The 24,495-nt window shown below is 35.8% G+C and overlaps 1 protein-coding gene and 1 long non-coding RNA gene across 2 annotated transcripts in view; one reads left to right on the forward strand and one right to left on the reverse strand.

The window, feature by feature from the left end:
* The window catches only part of ATP1B3 (ATPase Na+/K+ transporting subunit beta 3), a 27,787-nt gene extending 5,292 nt beyond the window's left edge, over positions 1-22,495 (forward strand). The window contains exons 2-7 of the mRNA XM_069792214.1: positions 3,547-3,675; positions 8,286-8,393; positions 9,944-10,131; positions 10,852-10,902; positions 16,676-16,762; positions 20,183-22,495. Coding sequence (XP_069648315.1) covers positions 3,547-3,675; positions 8,286-8,393; positions 9,944-10,131; positions 10,852-10,902; positions 16,676-16,762; positions 20,183-20,353 — 734 coding nt within the window. The 3' untranslated portion in view covers positions 20,354-22,495. The remainder of the gene's footprint in view (positions 1-3,546; positions 3,676-8,285; positions 8,394-9,943; positions 10,132-10,851; positions 10,903-16,675; positions 16,763-20,182) is intronic.
* LOC138686858 (uncharacterized) lies at positions 13,844-14,203 on the reverse strand. The gene is made up of 2 exons (XR_011326179.1): positions 14,091-14,203; positions 13,844-14,051 (listed from the first exon to the last, which is right to left on the reverse strand). It is a non-coding gene; the product is annotated as an uncharacterized lncRNA (long non-coding RNA).
* Positions 22,496-24,495: the final 2,000 nt, after the last annotated feature.

A 24,495-nucleotide genomic window follows, 5' to 3' on the forward strand; every position in this document is an offset into this window, starting at 1 on the left:
CTCACAAAGAGCAGCTTACTCAGTTTTGGGCTGTTGGAAGTTGCAGAGGGGTTTTTTGTTGTTTGTTTTTTCCCTCTTTTTAACGTGGCAAAGTAGCATAAATGGGGCAGCTTAGTCTAATGGTTGGTGTTCTGCAGCGCATTTACAGGCTATAGTAAAATAAAGATTAAAAATAATCTCTGTGTGTGTGCACGCATGCGCACTTTGCTGGACTGGGGAGGTTAGTGGAGTTTCAGGGCTGTGAATAGAAAGTCTTTCTAGCCTTGTTACTCCTGCAGCCCTGGTGGATGTGATGTTGCTGGGAGGGACAAGGACGCCGTAAGCAACTGTTCACGCTGCAGTCTCCATTGCGGAGTCGACTGCTGGGTTTTAGACGTTGGGGTCCCTCTCGTTGTCCCCACTGTTGGCACTCCCTCTGTGGGCCTGAGGACTCCCCAGGGACTGCCTACACTAGCAGTTCTGCCCTGCTGCAGCTCTTGGCAGAGGAGGGGGACCCCAGCAGCCCCCGTCCCTGCTGGAGTGGAGAGGCTGTGTAAGTGGGTAGGCACCATTGGCTCGACTGAGGGAGCAAAGGAAGAGAGCTGCAGCAGGCTTGGATCAGCAATTCAGGGTGCTTTAAAATGAGGCCCAAGGCCAGTATTGCAGATGTTACAGTAGTATTGGCCCAAAGCAGTACTAAGTGCTGTGTACACCACCATGCTGCTGTTATGCCCATCAGTAATAAACAAGTGGGCAGGGATTTTTTTGGTTTTTATCTGGTGAAGTTATGTGTCATCTTTTGGAAATTAAAATACAAATGTATTCTGAAACAGCTCAATGAAAAAAGATTTCCCTGACTTTCTTGCTTTTATGTTAATTGCCACAGAAGGTGCTTGTCTTGTCTTAAATGTCAAACTTTTTTTTCTGTTCCATTGGAACTGATTGATGAATGTCTTGCTCACTTGATGGAAAAAGGACTTTTTAGACAGCTTGACGAATGTGTATTCAATAATTGTTTAAATCGTAGGAATCAAAATGAGAGCTGACCAAAGGTTTTGTAAGGGAGTTTTTTTGTTTGGTTGGTTTTGTGATACCCAAAATACATTGGGTATTAATCAGAAGTTCATTGTTCTGTTTTGGATCCAGTTAAAGTAATTGTGAGCTTATAGGTAAAGCATATTGCTGGTGTGCCAAATACAGATGCAACTTCCATAATGGCTTTTGTTGATTAGGATTTCTAATACTTGTTTTTATGTGCTCTTTTCAGCTTCTAAATAGCCTTAGAAACAGTTTATAATACATATCTAGCTGTCTTGTTCATTATAGAGTAAGCCTGTTCTTGTGTTCACATACTTTGCTACTTAATGTCTAATCACTGCGTTGTATCTTACATCTCAGTGGTTCCCAAATGTATTTTAAAGAGCTGATCACTTTCAGATTATTGCAGATTGGTAACTTTCTCAACATATGAAATTGAAAACTAAACCCAAACCAAAATCCAGTAACATTTAGCTGGTTGCTGCAGAGAACTTATGTTATGGTAAAGATAATTTGGGAACCACCTCATTATTTTAATATATGTACACTGAATTCTTTTAGGAGAGGTAATATGGGTACTTGCAGCTTTAGTGGTCATGGTTTACTGGGGGCTGTAGTACACTAGAAAATATTTCAGTGCAAAATGTTCAGTTTCTGGGACAGGAGCCAGGGGTTAGGCTTCCTTCTGTCATCTTCCAGTGGACAGTATGCATCACTGGGGTACAGTCATTTTTGCTTTTGCTTTTTCCTTTTCTATGGAAGGGTGAAAAATACTGCACTTGATTCTCTCATATAATCAAGTGTTGGTCGTAGAATGTTGCATAATGGTTTCGATGTGCTTTTCTTGACCTGAGTTATATCTCTCTGGCTTCCTGATAGCTTGACTATTTTATAAAAATTGAATTTCCATCATTGTTCGGTTATGTTTTTGAATTAGAAAGCTTTTGAATGTGGCTCTCTGTGCAAGCATCTGAATTCCTCAATATTTGTGTAGCTCTCATTCTTTTTGACAATGTCTATGCATGTGTCCTTAAGTCTCAAGTGTTCAGTCTTAAAACAGAATCACACGCTCTTTTTTTTTTTTAGGTTAGTATTGTATACTTGATTAATAAAACAATTTCTGTTGAATCTTAAATGTTTTTTAGTAAGTCTTCCATCCATATAGTATATATGCTTCATCTTCAGTTGGGAACTGTCTCCAGGTAAATGTAAATTTTAAAAGGTAATCTAATAGTAATCAGTCATCAGTACATACTCTCAGAACTTCTGAAAACAAAACCAAGGAAGTGTAGCAAACAGTATGCTGTTATTTCTTTAATGAGATACACTAACACAGGTCTATCAGCGTCAAAAACCACATAGTGCAAGAATACAAAACCTTGTTTGAAAACTTATTTACTAAAACAATTGAGCTGTCCCAAATTTTGAAAGGCTTTTGAATGAGGGCTATGCATCATAACTCTGAAAAAAAGGGCAGAAAGTTCTTCGAAAATCTCTCCAGGTGATCTGAGTCCATATCATCTCTAAAGTAAGATTTTAACTTTGGCCTGTCCGTTACCAACAGCAAACAACGGATCTGTGTATCCAGAGTGCATGCATAATAAAAAATGGGGGTGGGGTGGAAGAACAGGGGAAAAAATAAACACACTTCATCACAGTAAGTTTTCAAGCTGTTTTCCTAAGTAGTGTTCTCACTTAGTGATTTGTTGCAGCTAAGTGATGGAGAGGTACAGCATCGTAATAGGCTGTTTCCTTGAGGCTGTTTCCTCGAGGCTGTTTCATCAGGTTTTGAGTTCTTCTTTAAGCAACTGTCAAGTTGAAGCTAGAAACGTGTGTAATTGGTGAATTCCAGGAACATTGCTGGGTCCCGGAGGTAGATTGGTAAAGCAGGTGGATGTGTTAGGCAAAGACTTGTGGTAAGTCTGAATAGAAGGCTTGGTTTGTTTTCCAAAATAGGCAGCAGGAAGCATTTTCACCTTGAGTAGTCTCTTGTAACAGGACGTTCGTGTGAATGAATTCTCTGTGTGGAGGTCTCTCAAATATCAACTATGTTATTAAAGCACCAATCCCTCCCTACCTGTTCTGGATCCAGTGTAATAATTTTATCTTTTCACTCAGTTCTTTCGTCCTTCCTGTGTCCCCTTTCTTTCCAGATACGAAACTGTATTTCCCTTAAACAAGTGAAACTATTTTTTTTAAATGGACTGTTTAGTCATCTTTGCCAGCTTTCCTATGTAGCCCAAAGAGTGGTTTTTAATGCTTCTCTCCTAAAAATAGAGATGCCAAAATGTCCTGTAAATTTGAAGAGCCAGCAAGTATGAATAAAATGTTTTTGCAGGCAGTATTGTGCACTGTGCAATAGATATGTATGCTAGAGGCATATTGATTTATAACTACAATTAGGAGTGGCAAGGGATTAGGGGAGAACAAAAACCCAAACATCTTATTGCTTATTTCCCATTTTGATTTTCAAAATAGGTAGTGGAATTAGCTGAAACTAAAATAGTAATTTTAGCTTTTTCTTTACAGGTTTGATCTTACTATTCTATCTGGTATTTTACGGCTTCCTAGCAGCACTCTTCACATTCACAATGTGGGTTATGCTTCAAACACTGAGCAGCGATATTCCAAAATATCGTGACCGGATTTCTAGTCCAGGTAACAGTGTATTTATTTTTTCATAAACCTCTGTCTGATTTAACAGTACGTTTCATTTGAGAGTTTGTTTGAAGTATGAACTGTCTGTGGGAAACTGTGGTTGTTATTGAAGTACTTACAGGTTTCAAAGGTAAAACTTGGTGTGAGGCAAGTTATATATGTTTATAACATAAATTCAGTTAGTAGCTTTTTGTATGTATGTACTAACTTTTGCTGTTGTTTCTCCAAGTTCTTTTCAGTTGAATTTGTCATGTATGTAGACTGCAATTTTACCTGCACATCCACACAATGTGCTGTTGTAGAAGTGGGATTATCTTTTAATCAGATTGCTTTAAAGATACTATAAAACAGTTCTCTCGGATCACATGGAAGGCTGCCTGTGATTAGTAGTTGATACTTTGGAGAAAGTACAGGAAGGCTGTACTGTGGAGGTGATCTGCTCAAGAATGTGTAAGGACTATGATACGAAGGCATTTCCAGAGTGTTCATTATAGTATTAGATAGCTTTCAACTGACATGGAATATCTGTGGATTCCAGGGGTTGTTGACCTATTATGTAAGTATTCACTGAAGAGAGAGTGTCCTGTTTTATGAAAAAGCTAAGTCCATGTAACATGTAGCTGCCACTAAAAGTGGTGTCCTGCTTCCTGGAAGTATTGCTTCCTTTGTGTATATGCCCATCCACTCCTACGGTTGGGTGGTTCAAGGAGCTATATGTGACAGAAATGCCGTCCTGCACAAATAAAAATTAATAATAAGTTTTTTTTTGTTTTGTTTTTTTAAATTTTTTCCTTCTTTTTTTTTACTTTTTAGATTTTATTTTAAAGGTTGGTTTAAATATTTCACAAAGATCTGTCATTATAGGCTCTATTTCGGTGTATCTCCATATTGGAAAAAAATAAAGGATTTTCACTCTGAAGGATTTAAAAGATGCTTTTGCATACTTTAACTACACCAGAGAGATTAGTGTTTTCTAGTTACTGCTTCTGGAGAATGTCTTAAGTATTTGATTTGTATGTGCAACTTAAATGATTGGGCCACCTGAAAATTTGATAAAATATCTCAAATTTTATAATAACTTGGCTTAGGGACCCAATTAGTGTTTAAAACACAGCAAAACTAAATGGCTGTGCAATATTAATATTTTGGTGGAAGTTAGACTTTTTTTAAAAAATACTTTTTCCTTTTTTTGAACTCTAAATTCTTAAAATTAACTGGCATCTTGCAGCTGCATCAACACTTAAGATGGTATAGTAATCTTTGTGTGAGCAAGTTGCAGTTGGGCCAACATGATAAATGTCTCTGGATTCTGAGCAGAATTTGTTTTGATGCAGTGTTCAGGCCTTCTTTAACAAGTGTCCTCCTCTTATAAGGGATTCTTGAGGATTTGTGCTGGTTTTTTTTCAAGCTAAGAATGGGTGAAAGGCTGGAAAAAATAATAATAATACCTGCTTAGTTAAAAAAAAAAAAAGAAAAAAAAGAAGGTGGCTTAGTTGACCATTTCTCCCCATTTCCTTTGTGGTAGTCAGAACCTTGGTAGTGGATGGAGCTATGGGTAGCTGTGACTTAATACTAGACTTGAGTGACATTTTTTCTCTCGTGCCTCTCGCAGTTCAGCATATTAATTTTCCTTTGTTTTGAAATAAGTCATAAGGGATGTTTGTTTAAAAAAGTATGCCACAATTAGTTTTTAATTTAAGAGTTCCTATAACATTTCTGAATTAAATTTTTTTTATTAACAATGTCTTTAATTACTCATACATGAAAGTTAATAAAATTGCTCATTTCTGTTTTAATGTTTTTCTTTAACTCTGTCATTTTTCACTTGCAGTGAAACATGTCATGTTCCTGGCTGTAAAACTTTAAATTATAAAAAAAACTCTACACACAAAACCTGGATGGCGTAGGTCAAAGGTTTTACTCTTGCGTTACACATACTTGGAAATCTCACAGTTGATTTATTTTATAATTGATATTTGACTTGCATTGTACACTGGGTTATAATAGTATCAATCAAATCCAGATGATTCAAAAACCTTTTTTTTTTAAATCCCTCTTGGAATTGTAGGATAATGTAATCTCTATTACAATCCTAGATATGATCCTATGTTGAAGCTGCTAATTCTGTTCCTCTGGAAGAGCCCAAATCCTGCATCTCTCGCAGTCTATGCATCAGTCCTTCAGATAGCTTTTTCTGTAGAATTTACACCATAGTCTCTAGGAAGACTGTGATCCACTGGAATTGGAGCAGTCCCTTCCTCTTAGGATGTTTTTGAAGTTCCCCTGAAGCAATAAATCTCTTCAAATTATTGTTTCATTCATTGATGACTAGTTTAGTTTATCATATTCACTTTGAAAACCAGCATTTTAAGTCCTTCATTTACAGTATAATTCTATAGATAATAACAATCTCTTCCACCCCCAAACCCCTTAGTGTGTAAAACCGCTTCAGTGATTTTTCAGCCCTGTTACTAATTGGCTTGTATTTTGTTGAATCCCAGTTCAGTGTGGAGGCCAGAAGATGACTGTAATGGTGCAAAGTAATTTGCAGTCAAAAATGGTATTTGTAGTTTTATATGGACTGTCAGTCATTAAGGCATTTAGTTGTGGCTTGCCTGGAAATAATTTAACTGCTGCTAATGCAGAAAGAAGGATTTATGATTTATTGGAAATCCTACAAAAAAGGTAGAGTAAAAAAGCATTACATTTTATCTGGGGTTTTTTTTTAGAATCTAAAAGATGTTTGTCTGTGATAAATTTCTGCTATATACCTTTATTTTCTCCCCAATTTAAAGTATTTGTAATAATTTCTACCTTTGGGTGAGAAGCTTGGTCATTTCTATAGGTGAATCCTTAATAGACCTGGACTGCTTGATTGCACTTTCTATATGCTTTCCAAAAGTTTACTGTGATTGATTAACTACAGTAATGTACTAAGAATCCAACATTAAGACAACTTATCCGACTTTATCTTCCCACTGTAGTCTTACCTTCTTAAATGTTTTTTTTGTATAAAGAAGGTGTGACTTCATTTTTATTTTTTGATTTTGGGAGATGAGTTTTGTTTTCTGCCTTAAATTTTATTCATTTGGGAATCTAGTTTTAATTGGTTTTGCCAGAGGGTAGGAAACTACATGGCATTCTAAGCTGATACAATTAGTTGGCACTATGATTGCAACTTCTTCCCTTATGCCAAATTTGATGTTGATCAAACCATTTTAATATTCTAACTTAGAAAACTAGTCTGATAAAAAAATAGGCTGAGGGTCTGTTGTTTGGGTTTTTTTCTTTTGTGAAATGGCAGTGTCAGTTCTCAGCTATACTTGAAGAGACAGATGCATGGACACTCATCTATTAATCACAACTGCAGGGTTTTTATCCGGTCTAATTATTTATATTAAATAAGAGTTGCCTTAAGGTAGTGTGAATAAAGCAGTCAATCATACACCCTTTTTTGAACAGATTTAATCTCTCCTGCAGTGTCTGGTGGTGTAGTGCTATTTTGTCTGCTGCTGAAGCTGTGACGAATAATAGTAGCGTTAGGTATCTGTGTTAGTGACAACTCCTGATGGTACAGTGCTGTGTGTATCAGCAGAGTGTGCCTTTTGCTTTCACCTGCTACAAAAAAATCCCTAAGGTTTAACTCTATACCTTTCTTTGCCCATATTCTGTGAAGAAGGACAGTTTACCTCTATCAAGGGCCCAAACTCCGTGTCAGTGTGTGCCTTTTTATCCTTCAACACAAAGCTGGACTTCAGCATTCGGTAATCTGTGTGCTTGTTTCTCCTGCTGGTCCTGGCTCCCTGGCTGTAGATTGTTCCTGTTCCAGTACCCTCAGCCAGCAGCTGAATGAAGCCAGCCGTGGGCCCCCACTGCACTGCAGCAGCCGGGGGATCCCTGACTGCTGCAGTGCCCGGTGCTAGCAGCCTGGGAGGCAGCTCAGGAGCGTTCGTAGATACCACAGCCCTTTCAAATGACAGGCATGCAGTGTTTTAAAGTTTCTTGTATTCTCTATGAGACAGATGACATCTGAACTTCCTGTTTGAGGAGAAGGAGGAAAAGACTAACTAACTTGGCTTGTCTGTTTTGATTGAGAAATCTTTCAAGCCATCTTTATGCATTATAAAGTTTTTAAAAATACTTTGTTTCTTGTGGGTTTCTATGAGATTAATGCAATCATAGATTCGCTCTATTGCCTGAAGCTTTGAAGCATAGTTTTAACTGGAGGTTTTCCGGGTGTGGTTTGGGGTATTTTTTTCAATTATTTTTTAAGTTTAATTTGCTGAATATGGGAAGTGGGAAGCGAATCAGTAAAATTATTTGATTGAAATTGATTAAGTGGCTGATTTTGCTATTCCTAATCAGTTGGGTTTGGTTTGTGAATTGCAGTTATACATTGGATTGAATTTAAGTATTAATTCACGTAACGTTGATTTTGATGACTGCCTTCAAGCACAAACTACCTTCCAGTACTGTGGAATATAGGGGTAGCATTGATGTTTCTTTACAGATAGGTATTTTCCAGTTTATGGATATGATTTTTGAGTAGGTTAGAGTGGTGTAAGGAAGAGAAGTTGTTTGGTTCTTTACTTGCACTTTTTCTTTTTAAGGACTTATGATTTCACCTAAGCCAGACACTGCGTTGGAATTTTACTTTAACAAGAGTGACGCGCAGTCATACGCAGAATATATTTCTACACTTAGAAAATTCCTTGAATGTAAGTAAGTTACTTACAACTGCCCAAGTAATTCCAGAGTCTTAATGCTGAGTACATTAGTTTCCTTTTTTGCTTGTAGTTGCCAATTGCTCATGCAAGTTCAGGCTTACTCTGGACATGTGTGTTATTAAAGTATATACTTTACAGAAAAAGGTAAGTAGCGATACCTGTGTTGGACAGGGAGCCTGAGCATGAGGAATAGTGGAGTACGTAATGGAGAGTTTTGGGTCCTACTTCAGTGTTTTGGTGACATGGTTGTTTAAATACTACAAGATGTAGAAATTACGTATGCCAAAAGAGTTCAGTGTAAAATGACCTACGTCATGTATTTGGAGGCAAAGTTTATCAAGACTTAACTGATCAGTCTTTCATCTAAATGGCTTGGTAACTGAGTGAGAATCCTTTAGTCTTAAGAACTTGAGTGTTTGCCTGTTTAAAAAATGAGGCACACAAAGATTAAATTAATTGCAATTTATTAACTTTCACCCTGATACACAGTATTTATGGGCAGAAATATTAAAACATTGAATTTAGAACATGGAGAAAAGGTAACACAGGACCAGACTGAAGGATGGCAAAATCATTAGTTTGTCATACATTATTTTATAAATATGCCTGTATGTACACTTACTGTAGTAATACAGAAATCAATTTAAAATATTAGTAAGTTTAACCCCTCAAAAGTTGTATATCAGAATTGAAGAGGTGCTGTAAAATCTCACCTGTGTGCATGAGTTGCTTTGTTAGCTACACAAGCTATACTTGAATCTATCTGGATTTGTAGTTTTGCTGCCTACTATCAGCTGCTGTGAGTAGGCTTTTCTTTCAGAGCTCTACCAAGGGTTCCTGGGAGGAATGCTGCATTTCATGATTACCTGCCTCTCCTGCATTTCAGTGGGTTTTGGACTTTTGCATTGAGGATGAACTTTCCCTTTTTCCATTTTACTTTGTTTATGCATAGCTGGGGGTGGGGTGTAAGGGAGGGGAACAAAACCACAAGATGTGTTAAATGTGAATAGATGAGCATCTTTTGACAATGTGATCTGTGTAATTGTGAAACACAAGAAAGTGAGAAACAACTCGGGATGTTAGTATAACATCAGTTATACTACCTGATGTTAATGTAGAGGCAATTTAGCATTAGTCACTGAAATACTTGAAGTTTTCCTGTGTGTTTATAAAAGAAACATGTGCAAAGGGAAAACTGGTTTAGTTTCCAGGTAGAAACTTGATTGTTTATATTTTAACACATTATTAGTTTAGAATTAGTGTAGGTACAGAAATTAATGAACTTGTGGTTATTGATACTATTCAAAAAGCAGGACAGCGTTTTTTCTTTTGTAATGCTCAAGTACAGTGCCACTTCTTGATACACTTTGAAAAAGTGTTTGTTAAGATGGATATAAGAGACATAGTGCTCTGAAAATAGTCCTTTGAGAAAACTCCTAGGCAAGTAACAGCTATAAATTAGATGTTTATGTAGGCTTCTGCATTTTTTGGCTACTTGTATGCTTTACACCATTGATTTATAAGCTATTTCTGTTTCATAGCATATGATGATTCAAAGCAATCCCAAAACGTAAACTGTACACCAGGAAGGATTTTTGATCAGAATGATGTTGCTGTTAAAAAGGCCTGTCGATTTAACCTCTCTGAGCTTGGACAATGCTCTGGAAAGGAAGACAAGACCTTTGGCTATTCTAAAGGAACTCCCTGCGTGCTTGTGAAAATGAACAGAGTAAGTGCCTACTTATTTTTTAATTCTTAGTGTAAGTGCTCCCAACTACCACTGTATGAAAAATGACTGTAGAAAAGGACGGAAATATGTGTCCAGTTTGCTTCTCAAGATACTTGCATTTCTGGAACAGTGTAATTTACTGAAATGTCTAGCAATTCATGTGAGCTTTTTGAGCATTCTAATACTTACAAGTATTGGCTTTGATTACTTGCATCAAAATATGTGAAAACCTTGCTTTAAGAAGTACAGTGCTCTTTGGTTTTGCTTACTGTTCTATGTAACAGACTGTAAACCACTGTGCAGGCAAAGTGTGTTTTACTGCATGTCTGAGTTCTAGAAATGTAATTCGAATGTAATGTATTCTGTAACTCCCGAACTATGTGAGGTGATGAAAACTTCACTGGGTGAATAAGTATTTGACTTTTCTGTATGCTATACATTACTTGAACTGCTGACTGGTTTGAGCCATTAATGTTGCATGCTGAATGTAAAATAAGAAAATCGTCCTTTCTGTGGCCACTGTAACTATTTGAGCTTTAACTTAACAATGCTTTAAATCTTAGTCCTAGTCTAAAATTGTGCTTCATCTAAAAATGCCGCTAGATGGATTTGCTCCCTGTATGAACTCTGTCATATTAGGTGGGAGAAAAGTTCAAATTCAGTCTGTAGAACTGGAAAGGGGAAGAAAGTCTATAAATATTTTAACTTTCTCTCCACTAGATAATTGGATTAAAGCCTGAAGGAGAACCACGTATACAGTGTACCTCTAAGGTCAGTTCTGAATGTAAGAAATAAGTGTGCAGTTAATTTTCCTTGTGATTAGAATGAAAAGTGAAGTAATATGCTGTATCAGAACATGTATTTCACACTCCTCCTTTCTCATTAGACTTTGTACTTTTTTTTTTCTCATTTTCATCTTACTGTATGTCTAGTTTAGTTTTAGTGACTTTAATTTCTTCAATGTACTTATAAAAATACTTTTTTGTTATTGTTGTTCTTTCATCTTTAGATGTGTTTGAGCTACCTGACTTGCTTTAGAGTCAAGGAAAATGCAGACATGTTATTTGTGGTCACATTTATTTATTTATTGTGAGTTGTGTTTTGTTTTCCCATTTCATAACCTATATTTTTATTTTTTCTCCATGCTGCAAGTGCACCTAAGACAATTTTATAAATGATGGGTAAGACACAGTGTGGAAACTAATATTACTGTTCAAGTAAAAGTTGCCTTCAAATCAAGTATAAACTACTTATAATAACGGCTAATCTATGCATATTTGTTGTGTTCCAATGGATTTACACAGAATGTTATATGGCAGCTACAGTGATTACTTTGACGTCTTCATATTTTTCCTAGACTGCTTGGGGGGGCAGTGAAAGCCTTGGTAAGTTAGTAGCTTGAGTAAGGGATGGAGTCATGGCTTTTAGCTTGAGGTAACTGATAAAAATGTAGGCTGGGAAATTTCAGCAATTAATGAGACAAATACTGTCAGTGTTCCTGCCTTCATCCTAGGTACCTGTGGTAGGCATAAATTTTAATACTTGATTTTTGTGGAGTCTTTGAAAGTTTTGGTCTCCCTATGACAGTCCGTTGAAAGGGAAGGTGATTACTTCTATTATTTGAGACTGATTTCTTTGTGTCTGTTCTTAAAAAATGTTGTTTTGTTGGAGGAATTATTTATGCTTTAGAATAAAGCAATTAAGTTCCTTCTTTTACTAGTACTCTTTCTTCTTTGACTTCTCTAGTTTATCATTTTTCGTAATATAGTATCCCAAACTGGACAGAAGTTTGCCTCTAGCTGAGGTATTGTTAATGACAGAATTTTTCACTCTGTCATCACAATGGAAGTAATAATATCTCTTGAGGTGAATTTGCCGTTTGTAATACATTGAGTCTTTATTTTAATCATTTTACTATTTAGATCTTTCTTTTGGTTATTTCCCAGTCTGTATTTGTAGATGTGATTTCTTGAAGTTCAGAGCTTTGAATTTCATGTTGCTATTTTTGGCCTCCCTGTGTAATTTTTCTTGATCATTTTAATGGGATTGAGTTCTCTGAAGTGTTTTGAGCTACTTGTGGCTTGGTACCATCAATGAATGAACTTTCTTTTACATCTCACAAGTCCTCACTGAAGACACTGAATAAGGTCCAGGACAGTCATCTCCATTTCCACCTCATATGCTTTGTGATGTGTTGAGAACTAATGTTCAAGTGATTTATAAAATACTGATGGTAATCCTATTTTATGATGATTATATTTCTTCAGCTTTCTTATATGGATGCTCTGTGAGACAGTGGTAAAAGCTATACTAAGCAAATCACAGACAATGCTTTTTCTTATCCTCTTAGCTGATTTCACTAGCAAAAGAATGTTTGGTAACAACTTGGTTGATCGTGGTGGGTTTTTGTGCTATCTTTTTTACCCTTTGAGATACTTACAAATAAACTGTATGTTACGGTATTTTCTTGCATGCTCTTTATTTAAGTACTGCTTTTTACTCTATCTAGTTAGAATTTCTCTGATCTACACAAGTGTAGTGTTTTTAAATTTTAAGATTATTAATCTTATTAGTTCTTTAGTGACTTCCAGGGAAAATATTTGGCAGGCTTTGCCACTTTGAATGCATCTATTTTATCTTTAATTAGCCTATTCTCGCCCTAGCTCATCATGATTTACCAGCTTAGGAAAGCTTAAGTATTGGTACAATTCATCCTTCTCTGTGGGCAACAAAGCAGCAGCATCAACAACTTTCATTTTCTCCTTTTGTCTATGCTTCATTTTTACAGAACTTCTTTCTGTTATGCCCCTTGCTTATTGAAACTCTTAAAGGATTATGCTGTTCTTTACATCAGCTTATGAGGCCTTATTTCCAATTCCATTTTTAGTTCTTTGACTCTTCAGGATATGAATGCTGTGTAATGGTCTCTTTCTCTCCTGTAGTGGATAAGGTGAATGCTTACTTGGAAATAATATCTTGTTGGTCTTCTGGATCTTGTTCATGCAAGGATGTGAATTGTGACCCTCTGGTGTGCACACTGGAAACGTGGAGAAGGATAGCCAATAGGCTTTTGTGCATTTTGCAGACAAATTTATAATTGCATTGTGTCTGCCACTATATTTGAATGTTCCCACAAATACTGGCTCATAACAGAAGTTGAAGTGTGGTCATTTGTACGTCTGTATTGCTTCTCTTATTCAGAGTGTTTACCTAGTCTTTAAGTAATTGATGTGTTCTGTTGCAGTGTTTTGGGTTTTGGGTTGTTGTTGGTTTTTTTTTTTTTTCCTTCTGTGTTGCTGTCGGCAAATGTGGATTAAAAGAATTCAGAGTGTACTGCAAAATGTAATCCAGGTGACACACGTTCCTGAAAATAAACCCTGCACTACATATTAGCTTCATAGAACATGTGAGCATATTTGTGCAGTCCATAGCACAAATGCAACTTACTAGTAATTTTAAATTTTACATCAGAAATCTTTAACATCTGAGTGACAAAGATGGATTTTTGCTTAAAAGGTGATTTTACTGGGCAGAGCAGAAATCCTACTACCATGTTCTCTTCATTATAGAGCAGGCTTTTTTTTTTTAAATAGGTAGGTGTGCTGTTTACCAATTTTCTTTCCCCTTCATCTATGTTTTTAAATATTTCTTCTTTATAGTTATACATATGTTCAGAGCAATTTGGAGAAGTGTCTGCCTGAACTTAACACAATCTGACTTTTAAATGGAAAATTTATTTATTTATTTATTTATTTAACGAAGAGGGCAAGTTTCTGAAATACAAAATAAAGTTAACAGCTTCTGTCTGTGCATCCTGCCAGTCTTTGCCACCTGAAATGTAATTTTTTTTCACTTGGAAATGTATATTTTTCAAGCATTCTCCTGTGAGGCAATTCTTCTTTCTTCTCCCTGCACTTTTACTATGGGATTTTTTTAAAATAGAAAAATTTTAGATAAACCTGTGATTTCAGAGTCAGCACACTTGATAGTTGGGGATGCTCCCCTCTCTGTCCCCACACAGTGATAGCTGTCATCACTATAATTTCTGTAGATTAGGGAAATGAGTATTTGCAGTGTCAGACTAATTACAGCTGGTTCTTCCTTCTGCACCCTGGAGGAGCTGAGCTGTTGTAGTCTTGAGGATCTCCACAAAGAAGCCAAAAAAGGATTGTGTTTCCAAGAAATTTGAAGATCAGCATTTTAGGTCTTTAGTTTGGGGCTGGAGGTGCACAATTTCATGTGTGCTGGAACATCTTGCAGCAGTATTCTTTTGAGTGAAAACTATCTTTACTGAAAACTGGTAGATTCGATGCGTGATTTTTTTTTTTTTTTAACTACAGAAAAGAAAACTAGCCTTAATTCCAAAATATATAGATTTCTGCTGGTTAGTCTCAATCTTGACTTTGTACTCGGTATCACTTTCTAGTTTACAAGAATGAAGAATGACTGTATGAATGACACTACGTGCCTTGCTATTGTCGACATACTCAGCATCTGAGTTACCTTGCTTTTTGTGACAGAAATCTTAGATGTTTTACAGTTTCTACTAATGGATACTGCTCTTTGTCTTGTGCAATGATACCATTTCTTCTTCTCAAATGATTACAGACCAGTCTCACCCAAGTTCTTGTACATTATTTTAACATCCACAAAATTATTCTTTCTAAGACACAGTCTTAATAAAGACCCAGTAAGTGAGGTGGAAGCCTATCTGTCCAGCTAAGTGGTCTGATTTTTAGATTTGCTGACTGCCTGCAACTCTTTGTGGAAATTGTAAATGGTAAGCAGAAAAAGTGACACTCACTAATGGACTGATCTTTTGAAGCTCTTCAGCAAATGAAGCTTGTTTAGCTGTTGTGTTTGTTTTTTTTAATTGTGTAGGGTTATTGATTAGTATTAATAAATTATTAAAGAAAACCTCAAACCCCACAGCAGTTGCATGAGACAGGCAGTTGCATGTCCCAGAACCTCTCTGCTATTGCACTGATAGCCTAATGCATATATATTTATGACTGCATGCATGTGTTGTGTTTAGCTGCTCCAGAAAGCTCTACTCCTATAAATCTTTCTTATGTTATTCTGTATTCTGATTTTTTTAACTGTTAGTTCGGAAGTATATTTGAAAAATGAGTATTTTCAGCTGCATGAGCTTTAAATAAAATAAAGAATAAGGGTGAAAAGCAACACATTTCTACTTAGTAATTATATTTGCTAGCTCAAGGTCCAAAATACTTAATAAACATATATTGAAGAATTGCAGTAATTTAGACTGCAGAGGAACAAGAATGAGGTCATATCCTACACAACATATTGTATGTTCTTTTGAGGAGGTGAGGAGAAGGTATTCTTGAGCTGTGGTCTATTCTTCACTATTTTTTTGATGTTTGTGTTCCTCTTTTGCTTAGTTCTATTACTGCAGTTGTATTCTGAACTTGGTAGTGTTATCTTTTTAAAATTGCAGCTGTTGTATATGGTAGTATAGAAAAAACAATGAAAGTTACTAATGCTCTTTGAACTTGTGAATTACACTGAACAAGCAGTGATGTTCTGAAGATACATTTAGCATTTTGGGGGTGGTTGTTTTAGTGGCATTTCCCTTTATCATGGTAATACGTTTACCTTATTATAGAAAGTCACATTAGATGTGGGCATTTCCTAGTGGTTTGAACTTGCGGTAGTTTGACATCCTGCCAGGATACACAATCCTGAGGAATATTGTATATGGGGAGATGTGTCTATGTATCGCTATACTGATAGCCTGTGTCTGGGACAGCTCAATCGTATATACATATTTTGTATATCTTACAGATTGGGTGACTCAGAAATTAGGCAGCAACTTTGGAGGTAGCTGCTTCTTATTACAAGATTTGGGATTATAGGGGGAAGTCTAGCGATAAGGCATGCATATGTATATTGTTCCTTGAAGGTGGTAATGACACACAGAAACTCTAGTAACATCACCATTTTAAACTTGGGTTTCCTTTAGGTAGCCTGTATTCTAAGGCTAGCTGAACAAATGTTAGGAATAGTACACCATTGCAGGGAGGGGCCTATAGTTCTTTGTGAAGGGTTGTATCGTTCCAAATTTGAGAGGCTTAAAAACCTGGCTTTAAACAGAAATTAATCTTTAACTTTAACTGAAATACAGATGTGCTCTTGCTTTACCAAAACATCTTGCAGATACTTGGGATTTTAGCTTATATATGGGTTTTTTTGGTTGTTGTTGAATTATTCATTGCAATGAATATCCTCCCCCCCTCCCCCCCCTTTTCTTTGACTCATAAGGGAAACATGAAGGCAAGCTGTCTTGACTTGATTACTAATTTAAATACTGCTGTTAATAATCCTTACTGTAGCAGATGTGTGCAGCATGTAACTGTTTGCCAAAAATAAATCTATTTTGGAAGTTATTCTAAGAGTTTGTAGCTCAGTTGCCTTTTTTTAGGGGTCTTGCACTTTATCATTGGGTTATAATTATAATTTTGTATTCATTTTTATGGAAGCAGGTGTTAACTTCTAATTTTTTTGCTATCTCAAATCACAGGAAGAAGGCATGGTTGAGGTAAATTATTTTCCTCCTGAAGGCTTGATTGACTTAATGTACTTTCCATACTATGGGAAAAGCTTGCATGTAAGTATACCTTAATGATGGTCTTAATTTTGTAAATGTTTTGTTTCTGTTTACATTTACAATTACTAATATAAGATTGATTCTGAAGTTTGAACTTTGTAATGAGGTACTCATAAGACATATTATGTATGTAGGAATTTCAAAGTGCTTGATGAGATTAGAGATACGCTTTAGCAGACATAAGCAAATAAACTGGGCATTGTCCTAATGAAGAAGAGGTTGTATGCTAGCAGTATTAAGGGCATCTGCTGCTTTTTGGTCACTGATACCTTTTGGAATCTTTTTAAATGCAGGGAAAGGCAGGAAAAGTAAACTGGTTCTTTGGATTACAGTACAGTTTCTAACAGTTAATCCTTGGGGTTTATGTATAGTATATTAAGTTTACAATTCATTATGGTACTGTTGGTTATATTTCTTTGTGGCTCTGCAGTCATGTTTTCTGTTTACTCTGTTTTATGAAGAAGCACTTCAAGGTAGCAGATAGATTTATTTTTTTAACTATTAATATTTTATGATTTTTTAAATTTAAATTTTCTTATCTTCGTTTTTCTTTGCTTGTGCCATGTATCCTCATTGTATTCTGACATAAATTTTATTTATCGAATTGAAGAATACTTAGGTTTTAAAAAACCCCAAACCTCACTACTTTATGGACACAGAATACATAGAGTTAAAACTCCAATTTCTTTTCAAACTTGAATTTAGTTATTTTTTCTTTTCTTGCATCGACTTGTGATAACTACATACAGAAAATCTATACCTTCTGTCAAGTATAAAATTATATTGCCTCTTATTGACCAACTTATTAGTCTAATAAACATCTTCACTGTTCCCCATTGGAGATAAAAGGACTTTTTAAACATAAATCTATTAGATCCATAGTATACCAGAGTGGAGGTTTGTAATTTCCCCAGAGTGATTTTTGTACTAAATTATTCCTTTATCAGTTATTTTTCCAGTGTATGCTGTACTTACTTGCAGCAGTTCACATAACCTTTGTTTATCCTCACATGGCTTTTAGTAATGAGGAAGGAGTTTGTTTTTCTTCAACATTTACCTTCATGTTACTTATGGGTAGTTCCGTGTTTTCAATTTTGTTGCCAGACTTTTTGAATTGGTAAACCATCCATTTTCTTAGACATACAAGATTAGGGAAAGACTGTCAACCTGTGCTTCCAACAGGCAGAGTCAGTGCATACTCTATCCACTTCTTGTAATGTAAGAATAGGGAAAGAGAGCACTGCTTCCCTAACAAACACAGTAGACCTTGAGATGTCAGGAGGTAGTTGGTACCAAAGATGGGATGAAGAACTTTCCTGACAAAATACCTGTCTGGCTGCTATACTGGTGGAAAAGGAAAGATTATGATAGGAGAGTAATGAAGTCAGGCAAAACTCAATGCTATTCCTTGCTTGACTTACGGGATTAAGAAAAAGCTTTACTTTTTTTTAATAAATGTAATTTTTGTTTGGGTTTTTGGGGGGGGAGGGAGGTTGTTTTGTTTGTTTTGTTTCAATGTCCTTTCATGTTGACATTGTATGTGGGATAGGGGCTATGGTTTGAGGGATTCTTGTTTATGTGAGGCTCAATTCTCATAACATTAGTAAATCATGAAAAGGAAGAGGCAGTAAGAGGAGTTGTGAGAGATTGAGGTATTTGACTAGATCTCAGGAGACTGGATTGATTTCTTGGCTATAAAACAGCATTTTAATATTATATCAGTGTGGAATTGTTGAATTACTTTATTCTGTAAGGGAGGTAAGAGCATTCAACTAATCTTGCTGCTCTTGTGCTAAGGTAGGAGCCATAAAAGTGCTAATATCTACAGTTCCATGGTCCAGAATGGCTACTTGCCTTTTGCTGCTCAGCACAATGAGCCCAACTCCCTGACCTTGGGGAACATTGCCTTTTTTAGATGATGTGTAGTGCTTAATGAGGATGCTGATTCTTTTCCTTCCTCCTACCAAATTTTATATTGAGTAAAAGTCCATTCTGTTATCATGTGTCTTCAAAGCATCATAGAAGTTTGTGTACCTATTTTGAAAAAATTTGCCAATGAGAAGACTTCTCTGAGGAAAGATGGGAATTTTATTTCTGTTTTTTAGAAAACTCAGTACCTCAAGTGTGGTATCACTCTTATAACTGGAGAATTTTGAGGGTGCTTTGCCTAGCTGCATTTCCCCCTCCCAGTTTGAAGTCTGTAGGAGCACAGGAAAATTTCTGATGTACTAAAATCACCATCCAAGGAAAGCGGTTATTTCCATCTACTTCTTACTAGTACTTCACATTAAAGATTTTAGCACATCAGCTTCCATGCCATCATTCTTTGTAAATGAGACTTTGAGTATTCTGTAGTGCTTTCTTTGGTAGAGAAGCAGGGGAGATTAGCCTAAAAATAACAGAAATGTATTAAGGAGTTTAACTTAATAAGGAAAAAGAAAATCTAATGCAAAATTTATTCAATTAAAATTTAAGGCTTATATTTGTATAATACTGCAGTGTCATATACAGTCCACTGGCTTACATGAATTTTTGCCAAGGAAATAAATAATTTTGCTTAATCAGCAGTCAGCAGTATTGCCCTAAAAATACATTTATATTTTTATGGAAAAACTTTATGAATAGTGGATGATATACTGCTTTAACAGTGTATAATAAATAAGCCCTTATTTAATTCATAGGCACTTTACAAGAGAATTCAAGTTGTCCTAATTGAATTGGACTTGAGAAATAATATTGGGCTGAAAAAAAAATTAATTTTGCATTCATTCTCAAATTTTAATTTTTATTATAGGGAATGGAGTCAAGAATTGTAATTGTTCCACCAAATATGATTGACCAGGATACTGTCAGAATGTTCAAGGAAAGGTTTCTGTGTAAAGCTATCAATCAGATAACGCATTTTAGAATGGATTGTTGCTGAACAAGTAAATGGTATAGAGTGGAAGGGAAGCTAGTTTACTAGTATTTGTTGAATTGTGCTTTTGGCAAAAAAACACTTAAAACTGTGCTAGAAAAGTTATGTTCTATAGCAGATTAAAAAAACCCCCAAAACTCAAAACCAGCAGAAGAGACAATGGACTGGATAGGAAGGAAGACTGTAATTTCAGAGACTGTTTCAAGTAGAGGTGTCTAGAAAAACTGGACCCAATATAATAGAAAGGGGTAAAGTCATATGCCTCTTGAAGATACTGTCTGTGACTTAAATTATGTTGAATGTATTAGTTAAGAAATAGTATGAAGAATGGGTACCTGACTATCTAACTTGGAAAAAAAAGTCTTACCTGAGTCAAATTGGGCTTTGAAAAGTTGGGTTCTTAATTAGCTTTTTTTCTTAACTGTTCTGATGGATTAAATGTTAATTTAAATGCTAATTTACTCTGGTATCTCAAATATTTTCCCCATCTTTCTGTTTACTAGGCTCACTATTTACAGCCTTTAGTGGCTGTTCAACTAGCAATTAACTCCAACAGTACCAAAGAAGAAATAGCAATTGAGTGTAAGATCCTGGGCTCACCTAATTTAAAAAATGAAGATGAACGTGACAAGTTTCTGGGACGAATTGCCTTCAAAGTTCAAATGACTGAATAGCTGGAGTAAAAAATTCTCCACAAAGTAAACATTGTGTTGTCTGTTTTGTATCAGCTGGACATGCCATTCTAGTATATGAGACCACCTTGGAGAATGTTAAGGTGGTTTACGGCGTTCAGGGTAGCATATTAATATGCTTCCAAATCGTATGTTTAAAATCCCTCAAAATAAATGCCTATCCTGCTTCTGCCTGCCCCATTGGAACAGTGTACAGACTATAGTTATGTCATAGGGACCTGTAAATAGCTGTTTTCAAACATAATAATGGTGACCTTTGTCCTGTTCTAAAACGTGGTTTTATCCCCCAAGTGAGTGTCTCAAGCTTAATGTGCTGTGCTATGTAAATATTGTATTGATTTAACACTGGTTTAACTGTCATATCTCAATGCTGACACAGTTATAGGGATAAATAATAAATGGTACCTGATTGACATAGTGATTTTTTTTGTAAGAGTAAACACCTCCAACGTAAATTGTGTGTATGGGTGTGGGTGGGTAGATGGATGGATGGCTGTGTGGAGATGCCTTAAATTGTAGACTGGGTGGCATGGGAGAATTGAAATGGATTTTAAGAGTTGGTATGGATTTCTGAAAGCAAGTGCTCAACTAGTACTTTCTTGTGCTTGTCACTGTGCAAGTATTGTGTACATGTAATACTTGGTATAGAGTTTGGTATTCTAGCTGAGGAATCTTTCTTCGTGTTGTTAATTGCTTGCAATATGTGGAGCACAAATAAAATCTATACAATATTTTAAAACTTTTTAGTTCAGAAATATCAATATACAGCAATTGTAATTGTTTAGGGTCCTGGTAACAGTTGTACAACAGAGCTGCTTGAAAGAAATGGCCTCACTGTTGTGGGAATAGGGTTTCATTTTCCAATTAAAAAATTTCCTGAAGAACCTCTGTTTAACAAAAAAAATAAAAAAAGGATTGTCTTGATTAAACATTCCTGTTTAATTTATATACTCTGTTTCATTGCATCATTTTAACATGCTTCATGTCTCTGTCTGCTCTTTCATCTTGGATTTTCTGTGTATTTCCTCATCGTCCATTTAGACAATTGGTAGCATCAACTGCTTTGTAGAAATAGCCTATTGACTTGGAGTGGATTACTTGCAGTTTAACTTAAAATCCAGTTGCTAAAATGACTACAAATGGACTGGTTTATTTGTGGCTGGTTGTCACATTGAACCAAGTTGACCCATTATATTGGGTTATAACTTCTGCAGTTGTGCTGACATGGGGTTTATTATTACTCTTCCCCAGGGTTTTTGTTTGGTTTGGTCTTTGGGTTTTTTTGAGCACATGGTCCACATTCTGATGTCTTCTCAATATTAAAGACCATAGCAAAATTAGCATTTATGTAAATACCTGTATGTTCTGCTAGTTAGGCCTAAATTTGTTAACATGCTTTTATGCCTAATTCTTACAGTGGTTTTTAATATTTTATTTAAATGAATTAAATGAATGGTTCCTAAAATTCAAGGTCCGGTCTTAATGCCCTGCTTTGAAGATGTTTGAGGCCAGTCTAAGCCACATTAGTGCAAAACTTTTTTAACACCTGTGCAAGCTTACACTGGTGCACAGTTGGAGGAAGCTGCTCTTAATGGGACTTGAACAGTGTCTTGAACCTCATTAAAAATAGATTTATACTGATCTGATACCATTCAGCATGATTTTTGTTGTCTACAAAAGAAAAATTTTTGTTCCTACAATATGCAATGGGTATTTTTGTAATAATAGCATGCATTAATACTGAATAAGAATGTTCTTTCAAAATATTCCATTACCAGTGTTTTAAATCATGCACTTTTAGAGCTGGGATACCTGGGTTCTTGAAGATATGACTAATTGCTTCTCTGTATATTAATACTGCCTGAAAGTATTTTAGTAGTCGTGAGGGAACTTGAAGTGTAGATGTTGCATCTGAAAATGAAAAGGACTAGCTTCATGTAAAGAAATTTTCACATTTGTGTTCACTTAGGAATGGTAAGATGTTCTGGAGAAACACTCAGTTTTCAAATGAGCTGATTTTTGTAACAATTTCTCTTTCAACTTATCTATATAGACAAAGCATGAAATGGCAACTCTTCAGCACTTTTCAGACAGGTAGAACTCAATAAACTTCTATTCTCCCTAGATTTTGTAGAAGTGTTTTTTTGGTTTGTTGGTTTTTTTTTTTGTTTGTTTGTTTTTTTAATTTAATCACATAAGGATTATCGTTTGGGGGGAGGGAGAGAAAGAAAAAACTTTTGAAAGTGTTCAGCTATCAAAATTATCATGTAAAATGTATGTAGGTAATGAGTCTAGTGTTAAACTATTTAAACTGAGCTATTTCCTCATTTTTATTTCTGTGCCTTAAGACTTTGAGTAAGTAAATGATCTAGCAGTTATTTATCAACAGGTGTATTGACTATTAGGACATGATAAAATTACTATTTTTCTTCATGTGAAATTTACAGTAAAGGTTCCTTGGACTTAATTTTAAATCATGATTAAGGATTGAAATTTACTACCTTGTTACCAGAAAGCTGAAATGTTTAACTTTTATACTGGTAAATACTTGTGCCTTTGAGTCTGGAACAAGGATTTTTAAACATTGTGAAGTTGCCAGTTGTTGCAGGTGCTGTTTCATACCACTGTGAAAACCTACTTATGTCCAGTTCATCTGAGGTGGTACTTCTCTTTGCCATGCCCCACTCCCAGTCCCCCTGCCACTCCACACATGAACATACACATGCAAGATTAAAGGGGAAGCTGAAGAGAATATTGTTAAGAGACAAAATTAGCTGCAAGTTTTATTTACATTGGTCATGTAGTGGATAAGATGATCCTTTGAGGACAGATGACATTGAGCACTGACCTGCCATTACTTCCTGCTGGGGATACTGCTGCTTCTAGGACACTAGTAATGAAAACAAAGATACCCTTTCCTTTTGTACTGAAATGTCTTGTTTAGTAGTTCCGAACCAATAGAGAGAAAACAAAAAAATCTGGATGCAAATGAAGAGTAGAAGGAAGAGTTGTAGACTAAAGGAGTTGTGAATCAGTATAGAGACAAAGAAAATAATTGCGGGGGGGAGGGAGTGGTGGGGGTGGCTTTTGTTTGGGTTTTTTGGGTTTTTTTTTTAATCCCCTGCACCCTGCCTCTCAGTAGGAGATTTGGAAAGGAAAAATTCATTTCTCTGCACCAAGCCCTGCTGACTGATTTCCTACAATGTTTTAAATGAAATGTTCTTGGGAACCAGGCACTGAACCTGCATTTTCCCTATTTCAGGATTTTTTTCTACCTCTCTGTGAACCTTATTAATCATAACTTCTGGATGATACAAGTCAAATAGAGCTTGAAGCTGAACATGAAGTTTTGCATACTTAAACATTCAGAGAGTACAGTTTGGTCTTACAAAATGAGATGGGTCTCCTGTGATGGAGGAAAATTTCTTAATTGTGTAATTTAAGGCTTAACTGAAAAATACTAGATTTAGATACTAAGAGTATGTGGGCAGCTCTGAGTATGGATTTCCAAACCTCAAAATCTTAAGTTTATCTTTTTGCAATTATTCAGAGCTTTGACTTCCTGCTAGTGAAACATTCATCTTATTGCTAGTTAGGCAGTTTGTTAAAACATGTTAGCATTCATGCTAAATTTACTGTCAAATTACTGAAGAATTTTAATGAATTTATCTTTATGTTAATGTTTGTAGTCAGGGCTCTACCCACTGAGGGTAGAAGAAACTTCACCTATAACAGGCACAACTCTGGTCTCCCTTTGCTACAAGCTGTTGCAAACTTAAGAAATGGTCTGAGGCCATTGTGCTTTCTACCTGTGCTGTATAATGGGGGAATATAATTATTTAGTTCAGTCCACCCTCTACATCAATACTGAGTTGTTTTTCTGGTTTGGTATTTTTTTCTTTTAGGCGAGAATAAAGAATACATGTGGTGTTTCCTTCCAGTTTACTTTTGAAGAATATCCCTTCTGTATTGGAAGCTTTACTTGTATTGGCTATGCTGGGGGCATAAATAGTTGAAGTCACTTCTAACCTCAGCTGTTTCACATAATGAATCTTTGTCCTGATGCTTGTTTTGTTACAGGTGTTGGGCTACATGTGAAAAAATGTGACTCCTCTTTTACCTTA

This window comes from Haliaeetus albicilla, chromosome 9, assembly GCF_947461875.1.
Source record: "Haliaeetus albicilla chromosome 9, bHalAlb1.1, whole genome shotgun sequence".
Lineage (NCBI taxonomy): Eukaryota > Metazoa > Chordata > Aves > Accipitriformes > Accipitridae > Haliaeetus > Haliaeetus albicilla.